The 11120-nt window shown below is 46.7% G+C and overlaps 4 protein-coding genes across 4 annotated transcripts; 3 read left to right on the forward strand and 1 right to left on the reverse strand.

Annotated features, from left to right (window-relative positions):
• Positions 1–31: 31 nt before the first annotated feature.
• GGI43DRAFT_398658 (uncharacterized protein) lies at positions 32–1629 on the reverse strand. Its single transcript, XM_083205240.1, has 2 exons — positions 903–1629; positions 32–843 (listed from the first exon to the last, which is right to left on the reverse strand). Exons 1-2 carry the CDS (start codon positions 1074–1076, stop codon positions 361–363), a joined length of 657 nt encoding a protein of 218 aa, XP_083063547.1. The 5' UTR covers positions 1077–1629; the 3' UTR covers positions 32–360.
• Positions 1630–2986: 1357 nt separating this feature from the next.
• GGI43DRAFT_297944 (uncharacterized protein) lies at positions 2987–4007 on the forward strand. Its single transcript, XM_083201484.1, has 2 exons — positions 2987–3322; positions 3379–4007. Exons 1-2 carry the CDS (start codon positions 3115–3117, stop codon positions 3675–3677), a joined length of 507 nt encoding a protein of 168 aa, XP_083063548.1. The 5' UTR covers positions 2987–3114; the 3' UTR covers positions 3678–4007.
• A 759-nt stretch (positions 4008–4766) lies between these two features.
• Positions 4767–6775, forward strand: GGI43DRAFT_432227 (Aspartate/glutamate/uridylate kinase). Its single transcript, XM_083209531.1, has 2 exons — positions 4767–5253; positions 5317–6775. The coding sequence occupies exons 1-2, from the start codon at positions 5021–5023 to the stop codon at positions 6617–6619; spliced, it is 1536 nt and encodes a 511-aa protein (XP_083063549.1). The 5' UTR covers positions 4767–5020; the 3' UTR covers positions 6620–6775.
• Positions 6776–8518: 1743 nt separating this feature from the next.
• Positions 8519–11009, forward strand: GGI43DRAFT_297959 (protein kinase family protein). The gene is made up of 3 exons (XM_083201485.1): positions 8519–8593; positions 8656–9300; positions 9373–11009. Exons 2-3 carry the CDS (start codon positions 9088–9090, stop codon positions 10762–10764), a joined length of 1605 nt encoding a protein of 534 aa, XP_083063550.1. The 5' UTR covers positions 8519–8593; positions 8656–9087; the 3' UTR covers positions 10765–11009.
• Positions 11010–11120: the final 111 nt, after the last annotated feature.

An 11120-nucleotide genomic window follows, 5' to 3' on the forward strand; every position in this document is an offset into this window, starting at 1 on the left:
TTTGATGATAATGACACTTGATGCTTGATTGTTCACAGTTGTAGGTTTTTATTGTATTGGCTATTCGGAGTGAAACTCGTAGTATGTGTAATAAGCAGAAGAATTTGAAGTTTTTTGATTAAAATTTCCTATATATATCTCGATTTCATAACGAGTAATCCCTTGATCACCTTGATCAGGCCCATTTTTTTCGGGAAGGTTATAGAGCGAACGGCCTGCCATCATATATCGCCCTTGATATGGTGTGTACCCATAAAGCAACCGCTTACACTAATAAAACAAAAACAAAGCTTTCGCACGATAAAAAGCAGAAAATGCCCACCATGTATAGTCATACATGTTCAAAAAGAAGAGACTCTTCTAGTTTGATTTGGGGATGGCTTGATTTGAGCCGAAGACATCCTCGACCATGCCCTTCCACATATCCCGGATCATGCCCTGGCTCTCCTCCTGAGCGGCAGCAGGAGTAGGCGCCTCATGCACGAATTTCAGCTCAACAGTGTCCAGAACACCGTTTAATGAAGAGAGCGGGGTGACGGGGAGAACGTTTTCCGGGTTAACCGCGAAGATGGACGAGCTGGGGATAGAAACCGGCAGATCGGCATCGGGCGCGGGGTGAGCGGTGCTGTAGTTGTCGGGCAACAGAGGCATGCGGGGAAGAGCGTCTGCGAAAGAAGTGGAAGAGTTGAGACTGCTGAAGGCTGGGAGAACAGCGGCATCAAGGTGAGCAGAGGGAGTTGAGCTTGAAGCGACGCTGGAGAAGGTCTGCATCAGAGGCTTGGCGCGGTTGGCAATGGATGGCTGAGGAGTAGGACGGTGGGTGGTGGTGAGAGTTCGAGAAGTCTAGAGGTAAACTGTTAGTGTTTTGATAAATCAATTAAAAAATGTAGAGTTGAACATACCTCGGACATCTCAATGTTACTTCTGCGACCGCGCAGGAGCTCTGCGTACTTTGGCATCAGCACGGCGCCAGCATTGTAAGCCGAAGCGTCGAGGAGCGGGTTGGCGGCACGAGCAGCGGTCGTGGAGCTCAAGGCGCGGGTGAGCTTGACAACGGGGGCAGTAACACGAGACATGATTGTGTTTTTGATTGATGGAAGGAGAAAAATGCAAAGTTGCGAGATGCTGAAAAGCTGAGAAAGCTTGTGTGGAAAAGTGGTGTAAATGGCTTGGCTGATGCAGCTAGAGAGATACGCAGCCGATGGGAGCGCAGGTTGCGACGAATCCCGACAAAAAGGCTGAGATGGACGAGATGCAAAACAAGACAGATGGCTTCTTTACAATGCGAGAGGAAAGAAGAGAGAGGGTAGAAGAGCGAAAGCAGCGTAGGAGTAGTGGCTTTTGCGAGAGGGGAGAAGCGACGCAAGCAGCCTTTACTTATACTACGACAGCTGCCACCAGAGCGAACAGGCGGTGCACGACTGGATACTAGATTCGTGGGCTCGATTCTTTTAGGCTAGGAGAAGGTGACTGGGCCAATCCCCGTCACCGCAACAAGAATTACACTTTGGCCTTATGGGGGCTGGGCGGCCATGGCCTCGATTTCCCTATTCGAGCATCCCAGACGGTGCTGTGCAATAAACAAGGCAGTAGTAGTAGTTCGGTAGTGCTTTTAAGCGGACCCTATTGAATCACCTATGAGAATGTCGAGTCCAGCGCTCTCCTCAACAAAGTTGGGGCCAAAAGAGAACATGCCAACTGGGACCCCTTCCTTTACGAATACGCACCCGCTGTGCCGGGTACCGGTTGGGCGATTCCCGGGGACCCTGCGGGCGGGGTGGGGGTATTTTTCGATAGTAGGGTACGGCTGGCTTGGGTGCGGCTTCGGTGAGGGCGCGAGGTAGATGTGCATCTTTTGGGGGCCTGGAAAGGAGGGGCTGCGACTGCTCGAAAGCTGTTGAGGATACAAGGCACGAGCTACGCCCAGGGGCAACTGGGGAACAGCAGAGCTCCCTTTTTAGCACCGGCTTTTAGCATGGCACTGCCTCTCCCCTGGTCTGGCTGGATCTTGCGAATCGTGGTCGCTTTGATTGAGTGATTCACAGCCTGGATCAGTTTCTCACCGATGTTTGAATCAACAAGACTGAATCCAGCAATGTTCCCGCCATTATAAATTCATTCTTTACAGAGTACGTACTGCTACTGCTGTCAGCAAATGGCCGACGGCGAATTACTGCTTGCAGCACTGTGTCTTGTGTCTATTTGCACCTCCAGCCAGCTCACCTTCCTAATCACCGCCACACCCTCATCATGTGCAGCCATGCATGAACGGAACCACATCAAAGTCCGCGGTACCCGAAGCAAACTGCATCTCCATGTACCTGTATGTACGTAGGAACTGCAGCGGCAATGGCGAGTACAGTATCCGCAGCATCTGTGACGACTTCCGCTCGGTGTGTGCGTGCCGTTCGTGGCGTGTGAAATGCGTAATGGAAACTGCAGCCATGTGCACATTCGTGGTGTGATGCAGTACTCCGTACATGGGGGCGGTTCTTTACTCGCTCCTCGACTCTTGGCTGATCTGGGCCGCTAGATCATTCGACGAGGGGAAACGAGATTCCGATATGGGGATTCAATGATTCGTTCTCTTTGATTTTTTTACCTCTTGTTCTTAATCATCGTTGTGTAATACCATTACTACGAAGTACTATTGTGAAAGCACTATTCGCAATAGTACTTCGTAGTACAGCAGCTGGTAGCCCCTATATCGGGGAATATGACTCCTAGACACGCGGTCAGTAGTAACACAACGGCTCGCTGCTTGTTTTACCAGCAACCAGTTCGCTGGGCCAGAAACTACGCTGGCAGAAGGCATCACGCACGCACTACAGGGCGCTTGGTCCAACCGCCGGCACATCTCCGAGATGCCGGCGTTGGGAAATCTGACAGCTCCGCAAGGCCATTCCTTTTAGTGTCTTTCTTGTCTCTTCTCGATTCATGGGTTTGTTCAGAGTATATTGCGATTCGGCGGTACATTTTTGCCATTCGGAGGGTATAATTTTGCTCTTTGGACGTTACCTAACCAAATCTGGGAGATGTGCTCTTTAGCTTTTGATTTTATTATGGCCAAAATGTACCGCCCGAGCCGCAATACAAGTACTCTTTGCTAATTGCATGCGTCCTGTGGTAATTCGTACCAATAGCAAGCCTCTGCCTTGTTTGTTTGCTGCGACCTTTACAGTAAGTCCATGTAGGATCTTCACCGCCTCAATTAAACACCGCGACAAACGGGGAAATGCACGGCTCTATTTCGAATTTGCTTTTTCACCCAGATACTGTAAATATGGATGGATTTCAGCCGCAAAACAAACTACCAAGGGAGGCAGCCAGCTAATCCCTACACGTGCCACTACCGCTAATACGTAGTAATGGTAGCAGCACGAGTCGTCAATCGCACTTCATCCGAGTACGAAACGATGAGACACTCCATAGAACAAACTAGAACAGCTCCAGAAAAAGAAGCAATGCACAATGCCAGGTACGGAGTCTCCGTGCTACAAGGTAAGCAAGTAAGCGAGTGCGATATGGATTGGGATTGTGCACCTTGTAGGCCTGTATTGCGCTATGCTATGCTTACTACAATCCCTGGAGCCGTCTTCAAATTGATCGTTGCCTGCAATTATCCTTGCCAGGCGCAGCTGAGAGAGACCACGTGGGTATTGCGATCTGCCAGTTGAATTGCTACTGCAAAGCATTCAGCAGCTACCCATTCAAGATTTCCGAGGCCAGATTGCCTTCTTGTCCTTCAATCTTGCCATTCACTAACTTGGTCTCTATCCCCATCATCAGAGCCAATGGTCCTACAATGACGTCTGGCTCCTCTTGTGCCTTACTCGCAATCATGCTTAATACCAGCCTCGATAGTGTCTCACATGATCTAGTATTGACAATCCGACAAGCGTTTTTAGTCATCTCATCCACTCTATCCTCATGCTAGAGTGGCGATACTAACAGCCGCTATCTCCACATCAGACAACAAACATAGTCTCGTGAGCTTTGTTGCCACAAGACATCCCCCGCATTGTTACGAGATGCACTATAAGCTTTATACTATTATGCATGCTTCCGAATCTCCGATTAGATCGGTACATTGAACAGATGGCGTGACGAATACATAGTTTATTTCTGCCTTCTCACAGTTGATTGGTATCTTCTGGTGTGTGATAGAAGATGCCACTGGCAAGTCCCCTGTATCGTTAAATCTCTTTATGATTGCAATTCGCCTTCCATGACACACAAAGATCTAGAAATCCGTCATATTTCCAGAGAAAGATTGTTTTCTAGTCTTCGGATAAGTTTTCTGCTTCGTGAAATGTCTATATTTGGATAATGGTAGTTCATTGATTGGCAACTCCGGTGCTGGCATGAGCAAGCTTGAATTGCGTCAACAAGTCCCCATATCCAGTTTCTAGTCCATTCGAAATGCAAAAATCATGATTTTCTGCTTTATTCACCGCTGCAAGAAAGCTTCTAGATCTTGGACAGGCTTTTAATAGCCGATTTGGATACATAGTCACCGTAGACTATCAACTACCCCATAAAGTTCTAATATATTCAGCTCCCTATTCTTCTTCTACCTGTTTTTTTTTTCTACAGAGAAAATGAACCACCCGCTAATAATGATAGAGAAGTGGCAGTTTACTATTCCCAACAGGGTTGTCAATATCCATAGCTTACCTACATATAGAAAATTCGACTAGGGTCACTGCGATTCTTGCTCTCAGGAATCTGACACCCCCCGGCTTTTACAGCTTTTATTCGACTTGGTTGTCTTACCCAACAGCAGCGTAATGAATAGTTGGGAGCTTGATCTAACGTCAGCGCCACGGTAAATATGAGAGTCGGCAAGCTAATATACTTCGAATTTAATAGCGATAATAATAGAATGGCCGTCAAATCCACTCCTTTTTTAAGATTCTCTACGCGTCACCCCATATTGCAGATTTAACCACGACGACATCTACCTCACCCTTAATTGTGCCTCCCATACTAAACCAGCCACCGCTGAGATAATTGCGAAATGCCGTCTGCTGCTGCTGCTGCTGCTGTGGTCTTTAAAGCTGGTGCACGCCGGTCTAGTGCTCGGGCTTTCTCTCTCTCTCGCGCGCGAGCACCCGCACCGATATCGACCCGATGCCTCAACCGCGCTTTCTCAACCACTCACACTCTCACCAACACTTCCTGGCTTCCTGCCGATAGAACCCGCGAGATTGTGACCCAGACTCTAAGCAGCATTGGCAGCAGGCGCGAGGGGTGGGTCATCGATGCTACAGGATAGCAAATGCCTGATGAGATTTGACTAATTTGCAATTCAAGACAGCAGTACCTCAAGCTTTTCACTACAGTCTCCTCCCAAAAGTTTGCCGTCATCAAGGTTGGGGGCGCAATTCTTCAAGATCACCTAGACGACCTCTGTAGAAGTATCCTATTCCTATATGAGCTCGGCCTGTACCCGGTCGTAGTTCATGGAGGGGGCCCGCAGTTGAATCAACTATTGGAGGCTGAGGGGGTGGTTCCTCAATTCGAAGAGGGAATAAGAGTAACAGATGCGAAAACTCTTGGTATTGCGCGAAAGCTCTTTCTGGAAGAAAATCTACGACTCATCGATCGCCTGGACGCCCTTGGCGTTGCGACACGCACTATCCAAGGGGCTTTCGGGGCGACCTATCTCGATAAAGAAAAGTGGCAGTACGTCGGTAAGATTACCGAAGTTAGGAAGGAGGCCATTGAGAGCAGTATATCCGCCGGATACGTGCCTATCCTTACTTCAATGGCCGAAGGGGACGATGGCTGTCTCTTAAACGTTAATGCAGATGTTGCGGCTGCTGAACTTGCCCGTGCTCTCAAACCCTTAAAAGTTGTCTATTTATCTGAAAAGGGAGGTCTTTTCAATGGTGAAGACAAGAAAATCTCACAGATTAATCTTGATGAAGAGTTTGACTATTTAATGGCCCAGCCCTGGTGTCGTTATGGTACTCGTCTCAAGATTAAGGAGATTAAGGAGCTCCTTGATGACCTTCCCCGCAGCTCCAGTGTAGCGATTATTCACCCAAGTGATCTTCAAAAGGAGCTTTTTACAGATTCTGGTGCCGGTACACTAATGCGCCGCGGTGATAAAATCCAAAAGGCTACCTCAATTAATGAATTTGATGACATTGAGAAGCTAAAAGCCACCTTGATCAATAACTATAAGGGCCTTGACACTGAGGCTGCTGTTCACCAATTTATTGATATGCTGAAGGAGAAAAAGTTCACAGCTTATTATGATGACCCTATGCAGTCCCTGGCTATTGTTATGCCCAAGGATGAGAATCGAGCTATAGCCACACTTGCTGTTCTCGCTACTACCAAGTTTGGCTGGCTCAGTAATGTTGTGGAAAATATCTTTACTGCTATCAGAAAGGATCACCCTGCCCTAGTTTGTACTGTTAGCAAGGAGGATGAGAATTTGGCCTGGTTCTTTGAAAAGGCTGATGGGGGCTTTCTCAAAAATGGCAACGTCCTCTTCTATTATGGCTGTGACTTACGCTCCGAGGATCTTGTTCCCATATATGAGGACATTGTGTCCAATAGACGAGCCATTCTCGGCGATGCTAACCCTGAAACAATCCTTCCCTAGGTTGTTCAGCGTGCTAGTTTGTCGGGCTGAAGGTGCGAATTCCTGGCTAGTAATGATAGATACCGGTAGATGATAAGTAATACAAGACTTGGGAAGTTGGTGGATATAAAGGGGGGCACTTATATCTCGTCGGCTAGATGACCTAATGATTCCATGTTTATTCTTTAGGCTTTCATAGCTGGATCAAAGGGAATGCTTATCCCAACTTTGTTCGAAGATGCCTTTTATGGCCCTTATTTTCTTGTCTTTTAGACTTATACAATGTGGTTGAAACTACCCGTTGAGGTCTGACCCGCTCGCATGACCAGAAGCTACGTGGCACTGCTATCAACACCACTATTAGCCCTTCTGCGGACTTGAGGGACGCGTCTAACAAGTTTTCTGCGCATATGAGTATCACCAGATCCCAGCAACGCACTGCTTAGATCCCGGTGAATCTCATATCTCGACTTGCATGCTGATCTCGGATATATCCCTTTTTGCGAGTATGGTTCAAGATACAGTTCCATGGCAATGGCTCAACATCTCAACAACGTTGCATCTAAACTTGGCAATAAAGCTGCAACAATAAAAAGGCCTGCTTTGTGCTTTGCAGGCTGATAAGCGCCTGATGGTTCTTTGGAAGGTAAATAAAATCCTTCTTCAGAGAAAACCTCTTGGGCACACGGATAAAAATACAAAATCTCACTCATACATCATTATCAACTTCAAATAGCAAAATGTGAACAACAGAAGAAGTAGGCGATATTATGGTAATATAAATAGAATAAGTAAGCTGTAATAGTAATACCAAAATACCCAGATCTTTGACTTCGATTAATTCGTAGACTTTCGCAGCGAATTCGTAGCGTGGCGATCGCACATCAAATCAAATAGTTTAGTGTAGAAGCCAATGGAAACCATACACGGCACTATCGGCACTCTCACCTGCAGAGCATAGGCTTTGTGTAACCCCAAAGCTCCGCTCCTCATTTCCCCAGAGGCACGAGACCAAAAAGCACATAGATAGACATAATTGCTCCGCAGAGGCTGCAGGAAACTCTCCGCGTTGGGATTTGCCGAGCCTAATCCCTACCTCAGCTCCCAATCCTCCTCCAAGCATTCGTCTATTTCAAACGGTGAGCTTTCCAGTTAGACGATGTATATACTAATGGCTCGCCCCATATGTGAAAGAGGAAAAGGGGCCGCTGTTGCAGTAACAAACAATTAGGCTGACTGTAAGGATAGTAAGAAAAAAAGAAAGGGAAAATCCGACCCAATGCAAAGGTGTATAAGGCTAAGCCGCGAATGCCTTGCCTCCAATATAGCCAGGTTCGTTTACAGTAAGCTAATGCAGGTGCTGTAAGACAATCACCTTCTCCCCTGTCGTCGAGAAGCTTGTAAATACGCAATGCTGAGCTTACCTTCTCGGTCATTTAGATGCTTCCATATCAGTAATTTCAATCTATTTGATTGGATCTATCTTATAAACTTATATAAATAGTGGTATCACTTGATAGACAGTGTCATCCAACATAAAACAAATTCTGTGTTACTACAGAAGCCAAGAATAGTTGTAGTCGGAACGAGCCGCCGACGAGACCCCGAGCCTGATTTTGCTTTTTTTTTCAGCCCATCCTCCCTTGCATTTAGGTGAATACCACAGAGCCCAATCATATATTAGAAAGTCATGGCAAACAAATATGCCAATATATACTACTGCAGCTGCTGCATGGTCGAGGGCCAGTGGGTCTCAACCGCAAATGAAGGTCATCTTTGGCGGCCTGATTATTCAATACACGATGCGAACCAACGATTCAGTGAAGATCATGTTATCACCCAGAATATTGATAACGGTAGAGATGAATTACTATAAGAGTTCTGATGTCAGATTTTATCGGTTGATGGATCTGTTTGTTAGATTAGGTTAGGATATCTCACAAATTCGTCAAGTTTGTAGGTGAGATATGATTTGACCTGCGGTCACAGGTTTAAGTACATCGCGGGGCATATAATATTATCTAATGCATATTAACGCTCCTCCAACTGCCATGCAGCTTGACAGCCGTTGTTTGCTTTTAGCAGGCAGAAGGATAGATCCGGTGTTTTCCAGCCACTTACTCAGACCAAACGCAGGCTGACAATCAAGTGGCCAAATCGCCAGGGAAAAAAATAATCCCTGCCACCTGGATTTGCTCAAAAGTGAGGTAAAAGTGATTAATATCCCATGCTGGACGCACAGATAGATAAATAACTTACTAATATTGCCGTGACGGAGATACGTTGTTGACACTGCCTTGGTCAATACATTGTTGCAATTGTTTGCATCGAAACTATGCTATACTCTCTAAATATATTATGAACGACGCGCTTTAAAGACCAATATATCGGTTGGATCGTCCTCTTTTCTTTGATTGATCACATACCTTCGTTTAACATTGATCACCACGTATCAACTATCAACGCTGTGCCATACCATCAATCAAAAGATGGCTTCTAGTCTTTACGAATACCAGTCTGCCATAGTAGCAGAGAAATTTCACTCCCTTGACTATCTTGGGTGTGGACCTCATGGGCGAGTATACAGAGCTTATGATGAGAAAATGGATTCGGTCATAGCCGTCAAGAGGCTGGAGATATCTTCGTTTGTTCCAGAAGAACAACTCAAAAGAGAAATCCTTGATATTAAGAGGATGAGACACGTAAGTCTAGCAGCAAAGATTCCATCCAGCTCCTCTCGCGCAAAATTATGCGGTCTTGCTAACTGTAGACAGCGCAACATCATACCCATCTACTACGCACTCGTCCGTCCGGAAATGACCTTGCTCGTCTCGCCCATCAAACAATGCAACCTCCTCGCCCTCATTCCTATGCCCTACGAGATAAAGGACAAAACTTCAAATTTCTACAGCCTGACAATTCAGATGCTCTCTGCGCTCACGTACCTCCAAGAAGAAGGGATATCCCACCGAAATATCAAGCCCACCAATATTCTCGTGCAGGCCACGGAGCGAGGCTACGGCTTCTATCTCACAGACTTTGCCCTTGCTTATCCCGAGACCCGCCGCATTGATTACATCTATAGAGCCCCAGAGACGCACACAGGTATTTATCCCGTCACCTGCAAACAAGATGTCTGGTCCCTCTTCGTGACACTGGCTGTCACCTGCGGACGAATTTCCGAGCTTGAGATTCGGTGCAGGAGCCCTCTAGAAATCCTCCAAATCCTCATGGACACAGGCTTTCTGATGCCCGAGCTGGAGGACATGTCGCGGTACAATCCCACTCAGAGAGCCTCAGCCTCTGTCATGTTCCACCGACTGAGACCGAAAGAGAAGCTAAACTATTACGGCGGAGTGGACTACCCAGATGTCAGCACTGAGTATTTTGGGTTATATGGAAGTGGCCGGTTGGAGACCGAGCAAATGGTCCCTATCGGGCCTAATGCAGACCTTCGTGCGCTTGAAGGGCCTTTGGGTTTATCGCCGCTGAGCGTCATACTGAGGCCATCTGGATCAGTGCGATTGGCACAACCCCTTCCAGCTATCATTTTCGACCACGGAATGTATGATCAAAACGTGCCCCCCTCAGCTGAGCTTCGAGAAACTAGTGCTTCGCCCTTGAGTGAATATCCCCAGTCACCACCAGAAGTGCCGGAAGAGGATGAGCAGTTTCAGCCTGAGCCGCATATAGAACATGAGGGGCAGATGGAACGGCTCGAATACGGCGGGCAAATGGACCATCTTGAACATGACAGGCAAATGGAGCGACTTGAGCATGAAAGGAGACAGATGGAGCAGAATTTACTCTCCTATAGCTGTTGTACTATTCCTCAACTTTATAATGTTCCTGCTGATAACAATGTTCCTCTTCCACCGTTGAGCAGCATCATTCCAAGACCTGTTAGAGCATATGTCCCCTGCACCTGTCTTTCAGACTATCGTTATTCTGCGACTACGCAGGTAACATTTCAGAGATCTTTTTCATCACAGGTAACAAACAACTGGGGCAACTTTGAGTATGGACCTGCATACAACGGCAATCCCACCGTCCGTTTCAATGGTGTTGGATTCATGGTCCAGCCGCAAGGATTGGCATATGTGCGACCATATCCCATACCGTGCGATTGTCCAACTGAGCCTTCTGAGCCATTCGAATTTCTATGAAAGCTTTGCGCTACTTGATTAAGATTACTGAGGATTTGTCTATTCAGAGGGAAAGTTGATTTCAAGTTGTTGAGGCATTACTGCAACTATTTACATTGAAACCCGCATCAGACGGTTTAATTTTCTTTTTATTTGCTACTGTCTTATCTTCTCTTTATTCTCTTCTTTATTACTCTAATAGTTCAGAATTACTTGCTGCATCTTTTGCTTCTTCTCTTTCTATGCATCACTCCTGTAGATAATCAATACAAAAATGTCACCCCCACTGTATCTGCCACTTTCAAACATCCGCAGCTTTAGCGCACCAAGGCTTAAACTTTAGCGGCTTTATAGTTTCGGGCCATGCCGAGCTAAGC

This window comes from Trichoderma evansii (genome assembly GCF_050947405.1).
Source record: "Trichoderma evansii strain SZMC 28006 chromosome Unknown GGI43scaffold_4, whole genome shotgun sequence".
In the NCBI taxonomy this organism is placed as follows: Eukaryota; Fungi; Ascomycota; class Sordariomycetes; order Hypocreales; family Hypocreaceae; genus Trichoderma; species Trichoderma evansii.